Source organism: Mus caroli, chromosome 9, assembly GCF_900094665.2.
Source record: "Mus caroli chromosome 9, CAROLI_EIJ_v1.1, whole genome shotgun sequence".
In the NCBI taxonomy this organism is placed as follows: domain Eukaryota; kingdom Metazoa; phylum Chordata; class Mammalia; order Rodentia; family Muridae; genus Mus; species Mus caroli.
In genome coordinates, this window is record NC_034578.1 from 10,949,735 (window position 1) to 10,973,552 (window position 23,818).

At 44.9% G+C, this 23,818-nt stretch overlaps 1 protein-coding gene across 1 annotated transcript; it reads right to left on the reverse strand.

Moving 5' to 3' along the window:
* Positions 1-6,313: 6,313 nt before the first annotated feature.
* On the reverse strand, positions 6,314-18,651 carry C9H11orf97 (chromosome 9 C11orf97 homolog). The gene is made up of 4 exons (XM_021173152.2): positions 18,441-18,651; positions 14,486-14,590; positions 9,329-9,454; positions 6,314-6,572 (listed from the first exon to the last, which is right to left on the reverse strand). The coding sequence occupies exons 1-4, from the start codon at positions 18,577-18,579 to the stop codon at positions 6,568-6,570; spliced, it is 375 nt and encodes a 124-aa protein (XP_021028811.1). The 5' UTR covers positions 18,580-18,651; the 3' UTR covers positions 6,314-6,567.
* Between the last annotated feature and the right edge of the window lie 5,167 nt (positions 18,652-23,818).

A 23,818-nucleotide genomic window follows, 5' to 3' on the forward strand; every position in this document is an offset into this window, starting at 1 on the left:
GACAGAACCACTAGGCCTGGCTCAATTTGGGGTTTTATTAACATAAGAACTAAAAGGCACAAACACCATGTTTCAATCCCAAGGAGTGCAGTGGCCTCCCCTTGTATGCAACAGACAGTTGGAGGGAAGAGATCACTGAAGTCTAAGGAGAGCCCACTGGAATACTGAGGAACAGCTAACATGAGGGAAGGAGCAGCTGAGATGTCCGTCCAAGTGTGTGTCCAGCCTGGAGGCAAGAAAGTGACATCATGAGTCATATTTGAAAGTGACATCATAAGAGTCATATTTGAAAGTGACATCATAAGAGTCATATTGGAAAGTGAAATGTTTGTCATAAGTGGGGGGTGAATATGTGGGCATACACTCCTGAAAAGCTGGCCTACTCCCAGGTGTAGGCTCTAGTGAACAGGTGTGTTGGTTAAAGGAATACAAGCTTTTTGCTTCAGATATTCTTTTGTATGGTCCTAGGAAAGGTGATATGCTGTGGGGAAGGAGGAGTTTTGAGAACACAGCCTGACCCTTGTAGGCCAGATCCCACAGCCTGAAGAGCCAGGCCACACCCCCCTGCAGCTCCGGAAGAGAGGTAAGAAGCATTCAGTTTATGGTATCTGGCTCTTCCATGATCTTTTTCACTATGCTATATTGAATTCAATCCTGTCATGATGTGAAGCTTCCTTACCCTCTTCTCCAAACTCATAAAATGTCTGACATTTCTTTTGTTGCTCTCTGAAGAGGTTCCTCTGGCTGCCTCCTCCACACTCAGGGTAGTGTCCCTGTCCCCTCTCCTCTCCTTCATTGTATGGCTTCCATCACACAAACATCCCATATATTATATTGCTTTTGTTTAATGCTCTTCCTGCCACCTGGAGACCTGATCATGGCCTGGAGGCCATTTCTCTTAATAACCAGCATCCTCTGAGAGAATTATGTGTCAGTGGCCTTTCCAGACCAACCAACCCCTACCCTTTCTTTTTATTCACAGAAGCTATGGTTGTAGTTCAGATATGAACCAAAAATGTGAGACCAACAAAGTGTTGCAGGGCTAGCTATGCAAGCCTGCCATCAGTGTCACATGGCATAGCCAGAAATGGCCACTTCATGTTGTTAGTGCATTCCTGAAATGATCTGTCACTATCTGTTCCTTATGAGAAAGTGACTGGGTATCAAAAGACTGTGACTATGGGAATAGCTTACTGTGACCTTTAGACACTCCATAGGCTTTCAGTGGAAAACAGTAGACATGTATGTGTTCATCAGAAACCAAATTAGGTCACTAAGGTTGATTTATATTGGAGCAGCTGTACATTCATACAGTAATGGCCAGGGAGATTTGGATTGGTTTTAGAACCTTTTCAAGATCGAAGAGATAGAAATAATCCCGTGTAAATTTCTTGGGATAAAGATGGGAAGAAAGTAGTTCCTTCAAAGATAGTGTGAAGTGCTACTACCTAAAGAAGAGTTAAGCAGAAATGTGCCTCACCCCATAAATAAGGTGATACTAGTAGACAATGAAGAGACTGGACTGATGGTGCTCTCAATCTCCTTGGGAATCATTCTAATTTAGAAACAAGGACTTTTATAGTTAGAGGTCTCCTGTTTCACAGAACATTGCTCAGGGGGAATCAGCTTTCAATTGTCTGTGTAAAGATAACAGCAAGGGCATCTATAGAGGAAGACTGTTTGTATGCCAAGGTTGTGTAGATAAATGCTCTGTAACTCAACGCTCAGGTGGAGGAAATCAATTCACAATTTGCAAAGGTTGTCTGTTTGCCTCCCATTTCATATAGGCCCAGGCTCTGTGGGGAAAGGAGCCAGGAGAACTGTAATTCCTAAATTCAAACTCATTCTTTATTCTTCCTCCATGAAAATAGTTCATTTGACTTTTCTATTTGTTTTTGGTTTATGATGTATGGTCCGATGGAGCCCAGGCTGGTCTCAGGTTTACTAGGCCGCCAAGGCTGATTCTCCTGCCTCAGCTCCATGTGCTGGGGTTACAGGTGCATGCTGCCATGCCTGGCTGGAGAGAATTTGAACCAAGACCACAACACTTCTTCCTAAGATTACCTTGTGTTCCTCACCAGAGAGAGCTGGTGTTTCCTAAGGGAAGCCCCAGAATATGTTCTGATGGCCTCAGTCTGTACCCAAACTCTGTGAGAGTCTGGCTGCTGTCAAAGGGGCTGGTATTTTTTGGTTGAATATAAGGTTTCTGGAGCTGAATGCACACCTCTCAGATGTGTATTCAGTTGCTTTCCTAGAAGAGAGAAAGAGGCAGTGCAAAGTCAGTTTTCTGTTAGGAGTCATGTGAATAAGTTATGTGCTTATCCTACAGGCCAGTGAGCAGGCGTAGCAGGCAGGGCAAATAGGCAGGATTCTTTCTTATGTCACGCACACATTTTATCTGCATAACCGGGGAAATTGGTATGAAAAGAACAATAGTTAAAAGTTGTTAGGGATTGCTCAAAATGAACAGCAATCTCAATTTACCCTCCTCTGCACTGTTCTATTCTCTATTGCTACCTAGAGTGGTGGTGATGTGTGTGTGTATGTGTGTACATGTGTACATGCATGCATATGAAGGGTGTGGGAAACCCTGAGTACTAGCCTTGGTTATTCCCCTTGTGTGAGAGAGATTTTTTTGTCCCCACTTCAAATATACATGAGGCTAGCTGACCTGTAAGGCTCCTGAGAGTCCTCTGTCTAGCATTTTGAATCATGTGTGCTGGGATTACAGATACATGCTGCTGTATTTGGTTCTACCTAGGTCCTGTAATTCAATATAGCAATCAGAACATTGCATTCTTGAACATCAGGACATTACCCATTGAGTCATTTGGCCCCTGCCTTGTTAAGTCCTTGATAGGAAACCAAGATGAACACACCTGCTTTGTGTTTTTTCTTTTGCTCAAATGAACCATTTCACTGACCTTATTAAGTTGTTATAGTCAATAGAAGAATGTGTTCTGACTGTACTTTTCCTTGAGTGAAGAGGTAATGCAAGAATTTTGGGTGTTCAGGAAAATGAATATAGGGAAATTTTGGTAAAAATCAGAGACATTTGCCCACTGTTATAAATAACTCCAACCATTTACCTCTGCATTCTTGCACATGCTTTTTTCCCTGAGGTAGTGGTCATTTACAATCATGTATAAAAGTGATGGGATGTGGAATCTGAGATTTACTCAAACCAGGCTGTTCTGAGTGGAAAGGGAGCTGAAGCCTAGCCACCTTTGAGGAACCTAAGTCCTGGTGAGGTTGTGGTCTAGGCAACCAGGCAGAGATGCTGTGGAGATTCTCCCTGTGCTTGCTCTTGTCTGGTGTGCACACTCACAAGTTCCGTGAGGCAGAGTGAGGAGGCAAGTGTCGTTTATCTTCCCGGTCAGTGCAGTTTGGTGGAAACAGAGGGCTGTGTCCGAAGCTGATCGTTACTGTGTGTAGCAGTTACTTTACTGGCTCTGTGAGCCAGGCAACTCTTAAAAGGAAGGGTGTATGAGGGCTTGAGCTTCCAGAGGGATACGAGTTCATTGCCACAGGAGTGAAAGCTGCGACCACTCGAGTGTGCAAGAGACAGCAAACTGGAAATAGCAAGAACCTTTAACATCTCAAAAACACCTCCAGTGACATACTTCTACAACAAGCCACAGCGCCTAAGCCTTCCCACACAGTGCCACCAACTGGGAACCAAGCGCTCAAATACAGGAACCTACCAGAGACATTCTCATTAAAACTACCACACCATGGACGGAAAAGGGCTTGGCAGCTATAGATGAAGAAGCGTTTTCCTGACCGACAGAAAAGTATTCTGAGCACCTAAGCCTGCTGGGCAGTTCTAATGTATATTGTCTAGTATGTAATGTGCCATGAAATTCTTAATAAAAAGGGAAAGCATTCTAACCTTACTTACACCCATGGATACTGTATATACATGTTACTGTCACACAGGGCAGCCCCTAGCTTGTGCCTAATGGATACTTACCAACAATTAATTTTGTACTTCGTGGAGTATTAGTTAACTGATTGGATTTGTGCAGGTATTCAGATAATGCAAAATGCTTTAAACTGTAAGGTGGTAAATGATATTACACACTGTGCCTCCTTAGTGTTGGGTAACAATGATAAGGACTTACTAACCCACCCCCCCATCAGGGTTCCCTTCAACCCACATGTACTTGAGTTAGAGCATGTTTATAAAGTCAGTGGGCACCCAAGCAGGATGAGTGCGCCGTTGCTCCTGGGTGACCTGAAGTCTATATTGTGTATTATGACTGTCTTTCCTCTGTATGTACACATGCACAGAAAGGGAGAGAGATGGTAGGTTACAAACCTGAGATCTGTAGGATTAGTCAGGGCTTTACCCTAACTCTGAGCCATCTGGCTGTGTCTTGACTGACAGCCTTTGGGTTTCAGCTTCTGACTCACAGTGACTGTTTTTGAAGTAACCAGTGACGGAAGGCTTCCAGAACATGACAGTAGCTAGAAACACACATACACCCAGCCCTTCTCTCTCCTCTCCTCTCCTCTCCTCTCTCTCTCTCTCTCTCTCTCTCTCTCTCTCTCTCTCTCTCTCTCTCACACACACACACACACACACACACACACACACACACACCTCGCCTCATTCAGGGTGTGATCTAACTACATGGAAAATTTTGTATTAAGTCTGGAAAAGTTTGGCTCTTGCCTCAAGACACTGACTGTTTCACTGGGTGAGTATTTTTAAGCAGGGACAGGACATAGCAGTCAACAAATCATTATTGAGTTTATTCCATTAGCAGCAGGACTGAGTTTGAGAACGGAGGGCTGGGCAGCCTTAGATGAGCTTATGCTTTAGGGGAGGGGGGACACAACACCCAAAACTGGAAAACAAGGAGACAGAATCTTCTGTCAAGTATGCCACAGCTGACATGAGGTTAAAAAATCAGAAAAGTCCAAATACCTAGCAAGCAGACTTCCACAAATAAATTAGATACAATTTGCTGTTGTCTTAAGAGGTTGGGAGAAAAAAGAGGTTTCCCTCTGTAGCTGAGCTACAGAACTCACCATGTAGCCTAAGCCAACCTCAAACATTTGGCAATCCTCCTGCCTTAGTCCCCCAGGTACTAAAATTTAAGGCTGAACTAACTTTATATGAATTTTTTTGCAATTATTCAGGATACATAAATGAATTGGAAGCATTGTTTCATTAAGTAGGATAATAAATGTCCAAACTATACAGCAGTGATTCTCCACCTTCCTAAACGTTGCAGCCCTTTAATGCAGTTCAGCTGTTGTGGTGTTAGGCAATCCCTGGGACAGGGCTGTTGACCTCCCCAGGGGATCAGTTTGAGAACCACTGCTATTGAGCATGCTGTCAAACAAGTAAAGAAAAATAAGCATAAAAGAAAATGGATAAAATGTATCAATGTGCTGTTTGTGACTCTGGAAGATCAAATACAAAATATTTTCCTTTGTATTTCTTTTGTGGTTGTTTGGGATAAACTCATGTAGCTCACACTGTCCTCAAACTCATTATGTAGTGAAGGATGACCTTGAACTCCTGATCCTCCTGCGATCCTCCTGCGGTCCTCCTGCCTCTACCTCTTCCGTGATGGACACCCAAAATTTACCACAAACCAGGGCTTCAGGCATGCAAGACAAGGACTCTACCTACCAAGTTACACCTCGGCCATTCTTTATATGTCATTTTAAATTTTTTAAAGTTTTTTTTATATTTTATGGATATAGATGTTATGCTTGCATGTATGGCTATATACTAAATGCTTGTAGTGGCTGCAGAGGCCAGAGGAGGGTTGTCATACTCCCTAGACCTGGAATTACAGACAGTTGTGATCCACTGTGTGAGTGTTAGAGTCTCTGTAAGAGCAGCAAGCACTCTCAATGCTAAGCCAATATATACATGGTATGTATATATTTCTATGAAATTGGTGAAAGGGCTTTTCTCTCCTTGTTAACCTCTTTTTAAACTAATTAGAATTAGAGAGATAGACAGACAGACAGATAGATACATAGATAGATATGTAGATGCATACATACAGACAGACAGACATATTTAGTGAGCACTGGCTCCTTACCATTTAGTAAGAAAATTCTAGAGGAACAATGAGCTGTGCTGAGCTATATAAAAATAATTGTCTTTGAGCCAAGCTCTTTCGCTGGTCATCCACTCACCAGTCCACAGGTACTGTACATTCTGTTCTGTGGCACCCATATCTGAATCACTCTCTGTACAGAACAGGAAATGGGTGATCCAATTACACTATAGGTAAAGTTTCAATTTTATAATGTTTAACTTGAAACAGAAGAGCTGTGATTTTTTGTTTGATACATTTAATAGAATAAGCTGAACAGAAGCCTAATACATCCCAACTGTGAAAACTAAAAAACAAGTGTATTTTCTTAGCACATGTTCTCACTGGTATTTCATTTCTTTGGACTGACGTACATATTGGTATTACAGGGTAAAACCTTTTCTCTCCCCCGTGTATCTTAACTGAGAAACAAGCCTGAGTTTCTTCTGCCTTTAGACATTAGGTGAATGAAGTTCCATTGCTGTGGAAAGATGTGTCCGTCTTATCCTAGAGTGAGAAAAAGAACATGTCAACAAACGTGTTCTATGGGGAGATGACCTTTAATCCTAACCCCATTTCAATCTGACGTCAGAGTCATCATTCTCATGGCAGTTCACCTGCAGGGCAGAATGTGGCCCAGAAGCCCCGATCCACCCCGAAGCCCCAACTGTTGGAGTGTGGTTCTGGGCAATGGCAGCACACTGAAGAGCCTCGAAGCCAGCCTGGCCTGAAGCAGGGTCTGAGCCGTCCATCATAAGGAACCCATGGACTCTGCAGGCACCATCGAGCTTACAGTGGGCTAAGTGACCATTTGGCTAAGTGACCATTTGTTCTTCTGGTTTGTTAACATGGTGCAGAATAAGGAAGTGGTGAGAGCAAATGAGTTAAGCTTGTGATGCAATGAGGACAGTGGATATTGTGCAGTCTCTAAATCAGGCGTGAGAACCCACCTAATAGCCACGACTCTACACTCGGGAGAGGCACACTATCTTGATCACACATGTGTGTACAGAGACAGACAGACAGACAGAGGAGAGAGAGGGAGGGAGAAAGGGAGGGAGGGAGGACTGGAATTCTTGGAAACACAGAAAACTTCAAAAGTGTGACAGAGTCCAGGATACATATAAAACATATGCATGTTATGATTCCCCTCCCCTCCCCTCCCCTCCTCCTCCTCCTCCTTCTCCTTCTTTCTCTTTCTCTTTCTTTCTCTTCTCTTCCCTCCTCTCCTCCCCCTCTCTCTCTCCCCTCCTCCTCTCCTCTTCCTCCCCTCCCCTCCTCTTCCTCTTCTCTTCTTTCTCTTCCTCTCTCTCTCTCTCTCTCTCTCTCTCTCTCTCTCTCTCTTTCTTTCTCTCTCTCTCTCTCTCTCTCTCTCTCATTCTAATTTTGCCTGCCTCACACAGCCCTGGCATTTGTGCCTGGTTAACCACAACCTATTTAATTGGCTCTATCCTGTTGTTCAGTGACCAGAATCTCTATCANCTCTTTCTTTCTCTTCTCTTCCCTCCTCTCCTCCCCCTCTCTCTCTCCCCTCCTCCTCTCCTCTTCCTCCCCTCCCCTCCTCTTCCTCTTCTCTTGTCTCTCTCTCTGTCTCTCTCTGTATCTCTCTCTCTCTCTCTCTCTCTCTCTCTCTCTCTCTCTCTCTCTCTCTCTCTCTCTCATTCTAATGTTGCCTGCCTCACACAGCCCTGGCATTTGTGCCTGGTTAACCACAACCTATTTAATTGGCTCTATCCTGTTGTTCAGTGACCAGAATCTCTATCAGGAAGGCCAGTGGCTATGCACAGTCTTGGAAGCCAGATGGGCAGATGCTGGTAAATTTCCACTACACCTCAGACCATAGATCATAATGTCCTTCCTGTCACCTGGAAGATGAAGCTCATCATCTTCAGTGTTTGGTCATGTGGCCTATACAACTCTGTGAAATGCTTGCTGTCCCACCTCGCAAGCGGTAAAACCATGGCAACTGCTTTATTATTGCCAATCCATGCTCACGGCTGAGCCCCCTTCAGTTCTGTCCTTTAATCTTGTGTCTCAGTCATCCGTATCTCACCCATCCCCAGCCTCCTCTTTTGTAGTCCACTTGGGCTGTACCCCCTTGTCACTTACGGGCACTACATCCCCACTCTCTGGTCTCTGGGCACCAGAGCACCTCATAGATGAAGGCATAGGCTCAGGGATGTGCTGCCTAGGCTCACAGCGCTTCCCTCAATAGCTAAGTGACACTGGGTAAACGCTTCAGCCTCTCTGAGCCTCAGTGTCCGCATCTGAGAAATGGATTGTGCCTATTCCTTATGGCAGGTGTAATTCTTAAACAGAATAATATGTTAAGAATCTGAAACAAGTAGTGTTTATAGAATTTGCTGACGTGGTTCATATCCTGGTTAAGAGTGCACAGGTTGGGGTTGACTCGGTGATTGAGAACATGAACTGCTCTATCAGAGGACCAAAAATCTGGATCCCAGCATCAATAACATAAGATGCCTTTAACTCTAGCTCCAAAAGATCTAATCCTGTTTCTGACCTCTGACCTCTGATCTCTGTGGGCACTTAGCAAATGCATACACACATAACAAAAATGTCTTTAAAAAGGAAGGAGAGAAACAGATACAGAGAGAGAGAGAGAGAGAGAGAGAGAGAGAGAGAGAGCTTGCTTGGCTTCTGTGTGCTGCTCTTTTGCACTCAGGGTCACCTCCCAGTTGTAGAGTGATATTCATGACTCATGTACCTGCTCTATGTCCCTACAGTATCTGTACATCGCTCTTTGGTCAAGACTTCTGTCTCCTTCCCATATCTTGCGAAAGATTTGTTACAGATATTGAGACAGGAAGGAATGAGGAATGCTTCTAAGTTTATGCTTTTGACAAGTACACTATACAGACGGCTCATGTACTTAGACTAAGGGGACACTAAAGGATCTAGGCAAGAGACTTGCTGAGTCCTTCCTTAATTCCCTCACCTCCCTTTAGAAGAAAGAATCCTTCCCCTAGAGGATGGCTGTGTGCAAGAAACACTTGTGAGTACAAAGTAGAGTCAGACATGTAAGTCTAGGTATGAACTTCTCTGATGGCTGTGGAGGTGTGCTCCTTAGCTGAACTGTTTGAGTCCCAGGATGACAGACAGTGGATATGTAAAATGCGACCAGACAGAAGCAAAGCAGGAAAGGTTGGCCTCGGGCTGAGGAGCTTAAGGGTTTGCCACTTGTTTGTAAGCTGTGGAACCCACTCAAGCCAGCTGTGGGGTCCGGGGTCCAGGGGTCTTACTTCTCAGTCCTCCGTGCCTTGAGTAGTACTTGGCTTGTGGGAGTGAGCTGTTTCTGCTCTGCTGTCCTGATATGGTGCCTCCCACGGGGAGATTCCTTCGAATGCTCCAGATTCCATCCAGGGCCACTGTGAATGTGTTAGGAGCAAGACAGTGATAGTGAGTAGTGTATTCTTCAAGCAAAAAGTACTTCAAAGGGATTTTCCTGAGTGATTGTGCTTCCAATTAATTGGGTAGAATATATTTGACCAATTCATCAAGCCACACGAGGTGTTTGCCATCTATTTAATCTTTGATACACTTCATGCATTCAGCAATAGAATTAAACTACTGTGTGCTCTTCTTATGTTTGAGTCTCCGCAAAGACACAAAAGGTCATTATGGTAACATATATTGCAAAACAAAGGATCAAGAGTAAATAAGACAAACTCTATATATTGTTCAGTTTTCCATACCTGATTTTTATTCAATTCCTTCATTAAGTGGGGATATTTTCATAGATTTAAAAACATTCAGAAGACTCTAGGCTCCCCCAAAAGCCACGAGCCAGGTGTGGCTTAATGTCCCCAGGAACGCACCATGACAAACTCAGTGTACCCTATTGTCACAGTGCTGAACATCTGGAAAATGGTGTCTGCACCATGATCTGCAGATGGCAGGTCTCGAGTCCTGAGAAGGGTGCCTACACAGCAGCACATGTCTAAGTGTTGCTAATACTTTGAATCCCAACATATCCTAAAACCATCTGCTTAGCTATTGCTTTAACTTCTGTGCTGGCTATTATTATGTCAATCTGACACAAGCTACTCATTTTCAAAGAGGACCCTCAACTGAGAAAAATGTCACCATTAGATTGGCCTGTGGACAAGCCTGGGGGAGAGGACATTTTCTTGATTGATGACAACAGGGGGGTGGGGACAGCTCACTGTGGGTGGTACCAAACTTGAGCAGGTAGCCCTGGGGTATATAAGAAAGCATGCTGAGCAAGCCAGGAACCAGCATCCCTCCACAGCCTCTGCATCACCTCCTGCCTTGACTTTTACTTTTAGGGATAAAGTGTGGCCCTTGAGTTATAAGCTGAAATAAACCCTCTCCTCCCCCAGTTGCTTTGTTCAATGGGGTTCACCACAGGAATAGCAACGCTGACTAAGACAAATTTACCCACAAGGAAAAGCACGGTCCATGCTGACTGAGTTAGTGAACTCAGGTCAGCTGCTGTTACTTGTTATATGGTTCTGAACACATGTGAGCATCTTATTGCTGAATATTCTCCTGAGAGCCAGCAGCAGTCTCACCAATGCTTTCATGACACTTGGTAACTCCCTAAAAGACTCCACAGAAAGCAAATGCCCAGAGGGAACACAGTCTCTGGGCTCAGAGTAGAGGTGGGGCTTCAGTCCCAGCCCTTCCACCATCAACTGAAAGAGACTGGACAAGTTTTATTAACGCACTGGCTTTGTTTCCTTACATTTGAAATGGGGATAATAATACCATCTTGAGGATTCTTCTTGGATGTGAATGGGATGCATATAGAGTGCTTTGTGTTTAACAAATGGTTGCTGTTGTTTTCAAAAGGACAGTGATTTCACGGTCAAAGGGTGAACTCCTCAGAGTCTCTCTGCAGAGGTGCAGCCCTTGGCTAGCCAAGCTGAGTGCTACCCTAGCCTCTCTGGAACCGACTGGGAGGAGAGTGGCTGATGCTACCTATCAAGATGAGAGTCAGCCTCTTTCTAGGTCCTTAAGGATAGACTTCACAGTCTCTTTCTGTCAAGATCTTACGAAATCAAAGCCGTTCTTTGAATCTAACCTAAATCTTCCCCTCCCATTCAAGCCAGTCTCCTCCGCTGTCCTCTCGAAAGAGATAAAAGGCTCCTCTCGGGTTCTCAAAGGCAGGTGACCATAAATATTTGCCCTAGAAGATCTAGCAGGTAGAAAGCAGTTTGCAATCTAGAGCAGGGCTCTGCACATCTGCCACATTGCATTGGATATGAAAATGTTGTGAAGGCCAACTCTGGTTGCGGTCTTCCTTTCTTGCTGTAGTTCAGGCTAGCCTTGAACTTATGATAGAGCCAAGAATGACCTTCAACTCCTGGTCTTCCTGCCTCTACCTCTCAAGTGATGGAATTTAATTTAAAGCAATAAAAAAGACACTGTAGATGTTTGAGCATGGAGGTGACCTGATTAGTCCTATAGACCATTCTGGTTTCTGTGTAGAGAGCACTTAGGAGACCACAGTGGAAGCAGCTGCCAGCCCAGCTGCTCTCGGGAGAGGAGAGGGATGGAGGAGGTCAACTGGGGAAACTTAGGGCTCATCCACACGTGGAGTCAGCAAGTTTCGCTGTGGTCTGAAGTGGAGCTTACGGGCTTGACTTCTAAATGTTGCTCTAATCAAGTAAGTGGAGTGTGTGCTACTTCTTGATGTGGAAGACCCTTGAAGAATGGGTAAAAAATAATCTGGGTACAGAATTAGAGCTCTCTTTAGGATGTATTAACCTTGGGGAGGGGGTGTTGATCAGACATCCATTTGGAAGGCAGCTATGCTCACCGCTATACGGCCAATGCAACCAGACATCCAGTTGGAAAGTCAAGTAGGCTCCAAGGTTGGAGGAGGGAAAACAAAAGCTACATTTTGGAGTGGTTATCATTCGAGGGCGTCTGGAGAAAAGGACCAGGATGCTGAATGTAGTCGTACATGCTTTAATCCCAGCATTTGGGTGGCAAAGGCACGTAGATCTCTATGAGTTTGAGGCCAGCCTAGGCTACATATAGAGACCCTAACTCAAACAAGGGGGTGGGGTGAGTTATCCATATTTTTGAGGCCAAGTAGAGGTAGAGAAGTAAGGGAGAAAAGGGTGGTAGAAAGATAGGAGCTGAGCCAGGGGAATGGAAACTGATGGTATTTGGGCCATATTGAGGCCTTGAGAACGGAAAAAAGGAGTGGGACCCATGCCGGGTCCCACTGAGGGCATGGATATGGTGGGGAAATCACAGGTTTTGGCCTTCAAACAAACTTTTTGGTTTGGGGGACCAAAGTGTACTTACAACAGGGAAGAGAGAGGAACAAAAGATGAATGACACGCAAGTAACCCCTCCATGTGCACTCACTCTTAGCATCTATAGATAGAAGCTATAGCACTTGAATGCTGCATGTGGAGTCTGGGCTGTGTGTGACAATGTGTGTCCTCTGGAGGAAAAGCTCCAGCGGTCATCAGGTTTTCTGCACACCCTACTAGAAGGTCAATGGCCAGTTAGGGGTTGCCTGCATGAAGATCAATGGCTAGTTAGGGGCTGTCCGCACTGCAGTGGGCAAGAATCCATCGCTCTCCCTGGGTACTAGGTCCCTATGCTGGAGGACCCCTTTAAAGCACGACTTTATACCAATTCCTACTCTGAGACTTTTCTAGGTGAAATAGTGCCTTTGTGCGCCCTCTGGTGGATACCATAAAATGCAGCCCCTGGTAGCTTCATGCTAAGTGAATAAAAATATTTACAAAAACAAATGTTTCTTTCCTATTCTCTTAGGCTGTCTCACATTAAAATGCACTCAGCAAGAATTATACAACACACATTTCCTCCTCAGAGAATGGCAAATACATTATTTAGTTCCTATGTGGTCCTTCGAAACAAGCTAAATCTAAACTATTATAATAACTTTGACAAAAGTTGCTTAACCACCAAAACCATATTATACATAGGCCTTTCTACATCTACTCACAGCATGTTGAGTAGACTTAAAGCTTTTCTTGAAGATGCTGCATGCCATTGATGATATAGTAAGACCTCAAAGCAAGTACCCATGGCTGATTAGAAATGTGAAGGGGACTAGATTCTGGATGACACCTTGAGGTTGTCAGCATCTCTCATCAGATCCCACCTTCCCAGAACAGTCCTCTCCAATTGCCAGTTCTCTGAACACTGTACTCAGGCTCTCTCACTTATTTTACTTTTCATTAGTATTGCATATGTGCATGAGGTGTGTGTGTGTGTGTGTGTGTGTGTGTGTGTGTGTGTTGTAGCATGCATGTGAAGAACACAGGACATCCTTGTGGAGTTGCTTCTCTCTTTCTGCGTTTATAGGATGTGGTGATTAGCTCAACTGTCAGGTCTACACAACCTAGAATCACACAGGAAGAGTCTCAATGAGGGATTGTCAAAATCAGGTTGACCTAGGGTCGTGTTGGTGTGGATAGCCTTGATTATGCTAATTGATATGCAAAGAACCCAGCAGATTGGGCAGCACTGCCCCTGGGCTTGGGGTCCTAGACTGAATTAGTGTACAGAGGGCAAGCTGAGCCATGAGGTTGCATTTTCTCTGAGGGCAAGCTGAGCCATGGAGTTGCATTTTCTCTCTCTGCCCCAGACTAGCTTGTCTAACAGTTTCATGTTCCTGCCTTGACATCCTGCCATGATGAAGTGTGACCTGGAACTGTGACTCACATAAGCCTTCTCCGCTGAAGTTGCTTGGTTCAGGGTGCTGTACACAGCAGCACGAAGGAGACTTAGGACTCCTAGGGTTCTAGGGTCTAAACTCAGGTGAGTGGGCTTTCTTTCACAGTGGCATCTTAGCCAGGAGCCATCCTGCTGACCTGCTTGTTTCTCCTAGAAAATTCAAGACCCCATAAACATTCTAATAAAAACCTGATTATAAATATTCTCCCAGTGATCAATTGCTGAAAGGAATCAGGGGCACATGGGGCCAGTCATCCCAGACCTACATCTGAGTACAGGCATCGCGTCATCCATCTTGAGAGCTGTCTGTACCCAGTTGTATCACTCGTGTGCCCTGTTTTGCTGAAATGAGGTCTTTGGGTGATCTGACGTGGTTTAGTGATTTGAATTCTGCTGTGACAGTAGTTACCAGGGAAGGGCTCTGCATAAGGAGCACCAGTCACCTGGGAACTTGGCAATCTAGGCATCCAGGTACAATGTACCATGTGGGAACCCCTGACATTGAGCAAATCTACATAGATGAGTCTGAAGATGTTACTGTGTGTCCCAAGCATGTGAAAGTGTCCTACTTACGATTAAACAGAAGTAAGTATCCCAGGACTTACTTCTTTTGGTGGCTATTGTTTCATTACAAGTAAAATAACCAGCCTGTCATCAAACAGACAATTTCATATTCATTTAGCAAACGTACTTCCTTGAGGCAAGATTACCTGTAGGTGGGCTTTTCACATGGCATTCATCCCTCTTGATAGAAAGTTCTTCTTCCAAAACCTCCTTGATTCTCTTATGTGGCTCACAGTATAGAAATGTCTTCCCTGTAAAGACATTGACAATGGATTTATCACCAACTCTGCCTTCCAGCCATCATTCATATATGAAAACTGTATATATATATATATATATATATATATATTAATGGTATGTCATGGTTGGAGTGATGGTTCAGTGCTTAAGAGCACTGACTGCTCTTCCAGACGTCCTGAGTTCAACTCCCAGAAACCACATAGTGGCTCACAACCATCTCTAATGAGATCTGACACCCTCTTCTGGTGTGTCTGAAGATAGCAATGGTGTAGTCATATACATTAAATAAATAAAAAATAAATAAATAAAAAAAAATAAATAAATAAATTTTAAAAATGGTATGTCTTTCCTTAGAACCAAAAGTCTGCTTGCCCACAGGCTCTATCTTGTGATTATCTCTCTCATCACAACTTCTGATTTGGAGGAGTCATCCTTTCCTGTAATTCCTGAGTGTGTGAGGTAAGCTTCGGGATTCTCTTTAAGTATGGTGAAGAAATATATGAAACGTTCTCGTTGCCTTGGTGAAGTTTTGCTTATCAACAGGAGGGTTCAGGGCTTGTGCTTTTCTTTATTTTGTGGCAAGGTTTTCCTGTGTCTCCCAGGCAGCTGGAGAACCTGCTGAGATTGCAGGTGTGCATCACTGTGCCCAGCAATGAATTCTGGTTAAAGACCGACTCTGTCCCTGACGTTTGGCTTAGGGATGAGGACAAAGTAAAAGGTAAAACAGACCTGTACCTGGTTCTTGCAGTCCAGATGTAGAATGCAGTGTGTGTGTGTGTGTGTGTGTGTGTGTGTGTGTGTGTGTGTGATGCATATGCTCCAGTGAGCCTGGGGAGAGGAGAGAACACTCAGGTTCAGTCCTCATCCATCTTCCACTCCTTTGTTGTTTGCCATTGCATATTGCCAGGCTGCGTGTTCTGAAAACGTTCAGGAACTCTCATGCACTAGCCTCCCATCTCACCACTGGTGCACGGAACTACAGGTGGATGCTACTGTGTCTAGCTGGGTTTGAACTCAGCTTCTCTGCTTGCACAACAAGTGCTTTAGGCCAGTCTCGCCAGCCTCATCTCAGCATCTTTAGAGTTCACTTTTAAAGATTCCAACTGTTGACTCATCAATTAAGAACGCTTGCTACTCCTTCAGAGTACTGGCATTCTGTTTCTAGCACCTACAGGGTGGCTTGCAGCAGCCCGGAACTCCAGCTCTAGGAAATCCAAAGCCTCTTCTGGCCTCTGTGGCCACCCACATACAAGCGCACGTGAACACACACAGATCCATGGACACTCGCGCACACACACACACTGGAAGACTTAGGACCTTTTCCCAGCCTGTGAGGATGGCCCCGTCTCTCCTTGTTGCTCCAGCCCAGGGCTGATGTTTGTTCTCAGTACCTTTCTATTCTTCCCAGAGAACAGAACAGTAAGAGGGCAGAAGAAGCTGTGTGCTTCCTGGCCTGGGCCAAATCTTCAGATTCACCTCCCTATATGCTTCTCCATGCTCAGTCTTCCACCCTGGCCCTCCCTCCCCTCTAATCTCACCTTTGCATGCCCAGTCTCTCTCTGAGCTTCTGCCTAAGTAACTGCCACTCAAATTATAAGTGCCAGCTTTATTGAGTATCAGTTCCCTAGGGAAGCACCTCTACAACTGTCCTTTTTGCCTTGTAACCTTTCTTTCCTCTTTTGTTTCATTTATTGTCCCTTCATTTGCATATCTGCATCCAATTATTGTGTAACTGAGGATTTAGTATCTGTCTTTTTAAAACCACCATCAATTCATAAAGGCAGAAGTCTTTCTGTCTCAGTGATTGGATGCTGAATGGAGAGTGGTATAAGAGATGGAAAGCAGATGCTTGGATACCACACTACTGCAGGTGGGTATGTCTGTCAGCACTAGAGAACAAGGGGCTCCTGTCACAATTCACCCCCAGAGAGAATGCAAGGAAATTTGTTACATATTTGAGATTTGATGTTACTCTCACAAAGACATGGCAGACATCTCCTCTTATTCCAGGTTAGCCAACAGGTAGCATGAGTGTACTTGTCCTGACTACAAACTGGCTCAAACAGGACTCGACCCCGGTCCACTTCAGATGGTAAGGACTCAGATATGTCTCCAGACTCAGAAAAGACACAACCAGGCACTTTGAGGTTCTCGTTCTTGTTTCCTAGGTTGGTCAAGTGAGCAGGAACCAACACTGCTTGAACCTAACTGCTTTAGGCTTTCTCTGTAGAATCGCAGAAATAACATGGATCACAGAGAAGAGCTGCCTGCTCAAAGCGCAGGTCTCTTGACAGACTGCAGGTTGGCAACAAGAGAGTTCACAGAGGAAACTGCTGAAGGAGATTTGTGAGAATGACAAAAAGCTAGAGAGGGGAAAGTCCTCTGTTAGGAAAGAGCTAGGGAAGGAGGGAGGGGGACTGGAGACAGAGAAAAGAGGAAAGGAAATGCAAATACTATACCCTTGCTTATGCGCTAAGTTTAAGTGTTGGTCAGCAGGCAGTTGTGCGCAGGACAAAGCCCAGAACTGCTGAGAACTGTGCCGCTCTGGGGTTTATTTTACAATAAGGGTTGCCAGGCTTCTTGACTTCTAACAGCAATTGGTGCTGATTTTTATAATGCACCTGACCATTTTACCTGTGTTTCTTTATTTCACAGTTGCCTGTGGGGTAATTATAATAAGAAAAGCCTGGTGTGGTAGCAGATTGCTCCCTGGAGCTCCCAGGCCAGCCAGCCAGTCATCCAGCCAGTCTAGCCTATCCTGCAAGATCTATCTAGTCTATCCTTCAAGATCAGTGGTACATATTTTCTCAGTGAAACTTAAAAGAAACCTGAGAAAAGAGAGCTGGGGTTGTCCTCTGGCCTTCATACATGTGCACACACCACACACACACACACACAGAGAGAGAGAGAGAGAGAGAGAGAGAGAGAGAGAGAGAGAGAGAGAGAGAGAGAGAAGAGCACAAATGCTGCCCTAGAGTGCCCAAGCAGAGGGAGCTGCCAGATGCTCCTGCTAGTCCCCAGAGAGGCAATCAAGGAGGCTCTGAGCAGCCCTGGAAGCTGTTTGCATTCCTCCTTGGCCCTGTGTTTTCATCCATCGTCCCTCACCAGCTGCTAAAGGATCAGGTACAGGACGCTGCAACCCTGTTAGAAATATAGTTACAACTGCCTCAAGACAGTCTTTACTGATTTGAATATTGCTTGCATATTCCATGGGCAGAGGACATAAGAAAGATTGCATGTGAAATTCTAACCCAGGTAGTGATTTGGGGGTTTGGACTGCTGGAGATGATTGTTGAAGGGTTTTAAGTATTTTGCCAGCCCTGGCTGACTTCATCTCCTTTCCCCTGCTCTTGGTTTTCTGATCTGGGAAATGAAGGATGCCTTGTGATGGGTGAGTGGTTCTTACCCTGCTTCTCAGACAAGTAGAAGGGAGTGAACCCAGGTCCTGGAGGTCCTAGACAAGTGGTATACCACCAAGCTCTATCCTCAACACCATTATATACATTCCTCTGGGTTAATGTATTCATGGTTCCTTTAAAAAGCAGTGCTGTTATCGACCAACTCAACTCAGTTGAGGATGATATCCAGCCCTTGGGCTCAGGAATCCTTGGTGAAGGGAAGATAGTCTCCTACATAGGCGTTGGCCCGAGGAGATCCTGAGGGCCTAAGCTGCTCCCCATCCCTCCATGTCTGTCCCTGCTGTCACAGTAGCTTTCTGTTAGTATTCTTACCTGCAAACAGCAGCTTTCCAATTCTCCCCCAGAAACCTTAAGTACTCCAGCTAGTTCCACTTTGGGGTCTCCCCACCCCCGCCTTGTTGTCACTGATCCCACTACTGCCAAGGTTTGAAGCTGAACTCACATTGTTGGCGAGACTCTTGGGGGCCACCAGGCTCAGCACGGGCGCGGCACCCCAGCCCTGCCGACCTAGGCTGCTCCCCTTCGCGGCCCGCCTCCGAGGCTGTCCCTGCCGTCACCACCAGCGCCTCCTGCCGCCTCATGCCACCGGGGTCTCCACGGCCCTGGGCTACCAGGCCTCTCAACTCCGCCACCGGCTGCTCTGGAACGCAAGGCGTCTGAGGTTGTCATAGTGACCGCAGATGCTCCGGGCCTCCAGGGCTCTGCCAACTTCCCCTAGGCCCTGGGTGCAGGCAACAGCCTACCTGCTAGCAGGAGCCTTAATTCCTTAGCTACAGACCCCACGGAAAGGCCCCAGCTTTCTCAAGAGAGAAGCTTCAGTTGTATGGCTGAGAGTCACAAAGGTTTGGGAAAGAGCCAGAGGCCACACAACTGGCACGTGATTCAGCAAAGACTCAGAAGCCTCAAAGATTTAGTCACCACCTCCGGGTGAGTGTTGGGGTGGGCCACAGGAACAGGACCAGAAATTCCCCAACAGTGCTTTACCAGTCACATCTAGACTTGGACATGATTCTCAACCAATTCATGTTGAAAATTCACAAGTTTGGGGCTGTAAGTTACTAAATAGCTGTAGTTAGTTTACAAGGATTTTCGTACCCATAGTCTATGACAGCTCACAAAGTCACCGATTTTTCAGGTGACAAACCCACAGAATTGGAAATGTGAGTCTGAAAATCGAGAGTTTGTTCAAAGCAGTGGTTACCTCCGTAAAAAAAGTGGCACTGAGATTTTACAAAAATTAAATGTGCATTATCTTAGAAAGTTAAATAATTCTACAGGTTTTTTAAAAACAAATTCAGGAGACACCCTCCACAATATGTCTACTGTACCCTAGTGCCAACCACTTTTATTTTTGATTGATAATTTCCTGTTAAATGTGCAATCATTTAACCACATAAGTGGAGTAGAATCATCTAGAAACTCACCTAACCATATGAGCACTAGGTATAATAGAGGGAAGAAACTATTAAGCAGTGGAATTAGATGACTTGGTTGCTCATCTGGAAAAAACTTGAACCTTGACTTCTAGTGAACAGTAAACTGGAACAGCAGTGTCTTCGTTAGGGTTCCCATTGCTATGAGGCACCATGACCAAGGTAGGTCACGTAAAGGCAAGCATTTCATTGAGGCTGGCTTAGAGTCAGAGAGTCCATTATCATCGCAATAGGAAGCCTGGCAGCATTTTAGGCATGGTGCTGGAGAAGGAGCTGAAAGTTCTACATCTTGATCCAAAGGCAGTCAGGAGAAGAATATCTTCCAGGCATCTAGGAGGAGGGCCTCTTCTGCAATGGGAGGAGCCTGAGCTTAGGAGGAACCCTCCAAAGCCCGCCCCCACAGTGACACACTTCTTCCAACAAAGCCACTCTTAACATTACCACTCCCGAGAGGCCACGCAAGTTCAAACCACCACAAGCAGATTAAGATGGAACATGGCCATAAAGGTGAAGCACCAAGGCTTCTAGGCGATAACTATTGAACGTGTCATGACCCTGAAGTTAGGAACAATTTCTTATACAAACAACAAAAGGCATTAACCATAAGAAAATGATAAGTTAGAGAACATAAAAATTAAGAGAGTCTCTTGATTGAAGTCAGCTATTAAGAGTGTGAGGAGTCCAGAATCAAATTCAACACAGAGCACTCTATATATTTACAGTGTATGTGGTTGTATTTATGGAGTGGGCTTGGCATCAACTCATGGTCTTATTTGACCAGGGAGATATAGCACATTTAAAGTTTTTACTCCAAGGGGGTAGTTGTGATTGACACTAGGATGCTCTGGAATCAGACTTGACTAAGATGCTCAACTCATCCTATCTACTATTTATTATCTGTAGTTTACTAACACTCGTTGGCCTTAATATTTTTTTGTATTTTTTGCCTTGGGGATTGATTTGGATATTTTATTGTTCTTGTCTTTCTTTGCTTATTGTAATTCATTTTATTTTTTAGATGCAAATGACACTTCCTGTGATATTTACTGTTTTACATTGATTTAAATGCAATAAATCTGTTCTACTGAAAAAAAAAAGTGTGAGGAGTCAAGTCACAGACTGGAAGAAAATTTTCTCAAAACACATTGGCCAATAAATAATGAGGTCCCAGATTACATAAAGAACTCCTACAGATCAGTGTGAAGAGGGCATACAACTCAGCAAGAGATTGGAGAAAAATAGACAGATGGATACATGACAAAAGAGGAGACCCAAACAGCTGACAAGCACATGAGACATTGTCCCAAACTGTTACTCAACCAACCATGGAATGCAGTCTTCAAGGAGCTGTTACTTTCCACGTGGTAGAGTGGTTGCTTGCTAAACCAACAAACAGCAAACAGTCCAGCATCAGCCGCAGGGGTTGGAAGGTGCACAGCAACTGGGTTCTCCTTCCCTACTGTTGAGCATCACCTAAACTGGCCATAGAGGGTTAGGTAGGAGAGTTGTCTCCGTCCAGCTGGGGCAACATAGCAAGAGCTTGTCAGGAACAAAAGTGCAAATGTTAACCAGTTTGAAGAGCTAGTGATTTTTTGTTTGTTTTTGCTCTTATTGGAGAATGTGAGTACTTCGCAGTCCTCATATGAGACACACACTGAACTGTGGAATAGATGCATCCAAAAGGTGCCCCAGAGGGCTCCCAGCAGCACCTTTCACCAGAGCCCCAAAGGCCCACAGAAAAATTAGAACTAAGATATAACTATCCATTATTGTGTTCTTAGAATACCATAATGAGAAGCAGCAAACTCCTTCTTTATGTAGAAATGCGAGAGATCCACAGATGTGATGTTGTACATAGTAAATTATTCCGTGGTGTAGCAGAAATTAATGATGAAGGCAGAGTAATGGGCAGCTTTCTGGAAGAAGAGTGGCTAGCTTTATAGCTGAGGGTGGGCTAGTGGCTAGCTTTGCGGAAATACCAATACCAAGGGTGTGCAAAGCAGGCTTCGGGGATTCCAACTGTATTTTGTACGTTGATTTGCAGGCAGCTACATAGTTTTGTTCATTTTGTATATAGTTCATCAAGGTTTCTAATTTTGTGTCTGTATGTTCTATCTCTACAAGGTAAAGATTAAGCATATTGTAGTTAACCTGAAAATTTAATAATAAAAACAGTGTGGTTTATTTGATAAAATAATAAAGAATTGCACAGTTCTTGTTTCCTCTTTTCTCCAACAGCAAAATCTTGAAACTTATTTACTTTTTGGTTGTAGTCACTGCATTAATTTAGGTACTTTATTTTCTTTTTCTTCTATGGCTTTGCCTTTTAAAGTTTTCAATCACCATATGTATATGCCACTTCAAATTCTTTTGTGTATAAATTATTGGCAAAAATCTATAAGATATTTTTTTAGCTATTTGTATTTTTTTATTCTGGAAATACAAACAAACAAAAAACGAACAAGCAAAACACAAAAACCAAACCAGGGTAGTAGATTTTTCCTCTTTGTAATTAAATGAAACTGACCAAAATGTACACCAGGTGGAGACAAAAACCAAAGATCTAACTGAATAACACACAGATACATGCAGACCCACAAACAAATACATAGAAACAAATGCATGCACGTGTACCCAGTGTGAAAACATGAATTTTTTAGCAAAAGAAACAAAAAGCTATTGTACTATCAAAATTACCATTTTAAAGGGATGAGTTCCAGGACAGCCAGGGCTACACAGAGAAACCCTGTCTCAGGGGAAAAAAAAGTGTTTTAGTGAAAATATAGGTGGATATATTACCATTGTATTTAAGGAGAAAAAGTAACTTTTTATTGATTCTTTGTGAGGTTCACATCACACACCCCAGTCCTGCTCATCTCCCTGTCCCCTCATATCCAATCTTCACCCTTGCAACCTCCCCCATAAAAAACAAACAAACAAAACAACAGCAACAACAAAAAACAAAGGATAGAACACATCTCATTGTAGAAGCTGTAGTGTGTCACTGTGTGTCCCACAGTATATCCCTCTGTCCATACATCTTCACTTGCAAATGTTTATTGCAATGAATCATTGGTCTGGTTTGAGGTCTCTGGCTTCTGTGACACCATCAATATTGGATCCTCATTGGGACTCCTCCCAGTTATCCTGTTGTTGCCCTGTGTCATGGAGATCCTGCAGCTTTGGAACAGCAGGACTGACCCTTTCATGGATCTCAAATATTTGCAGATGAAATAGATTTGGAGGTGTGGTATCTTAGAGCCCTGGATCTAGGTGTGAGTGGTAGCAGAGCTGGCCAGCCACCAGCTCTCTCTTTTCTGCACCACTAGGGCAAGCTCTCCAGCACTACTCTGGGTAGGCCACTCAATGCCACCATCAGCAGGAGGCAGGCTCAGCTCTCCTGCTCTAGTGCCTTCGGGGCCAGCTCAATGCACCCACAGCTTCACTTGCTTCCCAGTCAAAAGAACAGGGCCCACTCTCCCAAGTGCTCCTGCCACTGAGGGGCAGGGTCAGATCTCCAGACTCCTGCAGGTGGTGAGGGGTGAAAGTGGGGTGGGAGGATAGAGAAGGGGAGGGCACCCCCCTGCATCCATGCCACCTCACTGAAGACAAGTGATGGGGTCAGCACTCCCTCACTCTTACTCTCAGGGCTAGCTCACATCCATATAATGACCAGGGCCAGTCCTGAATGCTGCAGTCAGGGAGGGATAGGGCCAGCTCTCCTGAGTTCATGACCCTGGGCGCAACCTTTCCAACTGCTGGAGGTGGTGGGAGCAGAGAGCATCACCTCTGTGCCTAGTGGTAGGGTCACCTCTCCCACACTCATGCCCTCAGGACTGGTTCCACTGTGCTGCCTGGGTAACGCACAGGGCCAGCTCTCCTCCCTGATGCATCCAGTGGAGACAGGGCCAGTGCTGCACAGCCCCTTGACATCTATGTGGTTCCCAGTGGTGACTCGGTCAGGGACATCCTCATGTTTTCTAGTGGTAATATGAGCCGAGGACAATGACACTGACTCCTGCTGCTGGGTAATCACTGACTGAGACATGGCCCATGGTGTCACCTTGGGCTGGGACCTCACCATGGTCCCAGGTAGCATGGCTGGCCACTCACCACAGGCTACTCCTCTTCACTCTCAAGTCTCTAGTTCCCTCTTTCTCCATAATGCTCAAGCTGCTCCACTTCTCCTTCTCTCCCATCTGGCCACCCCACACTCACATGTGGTGGCACCTGCTGCAGGATGCTCACATGGTTGGCAGGACCCCAGGTGGCATCCTCATCCACATTGCATGGAGTGTTGGCAAGCAGGTGGCTATGCACGCGGTCTCTGTCTTCCTTCTTCTGGCCTGTGCTCCCTGCACTTAGTTGATTTGATTTGACTTGATTT

Coding starts and splice junctions, on each gene's coding strand:
- C9H11orf97 (XM_021173152.2), bottom strand. CDS start 18,579: ATGAGGCGGCAGGAGGCGCTGGTGGTGACGGCAGGGACAGCCTCGGAG. Junction 14,591..18,440: donor CCAAGAGTCTCGCCAACAAT/GTGAGTTCAGCT, acceptor ATGTCTTTACAG/GGAAGACATTTCTATACTGT. Junction 9,455..14,485: donor TGTGAAAAGCCCACCTACAG/GTAATCTTGCCT, acceptor ACACATTCACAG/TGGCCCTGGATGGAATCTGG.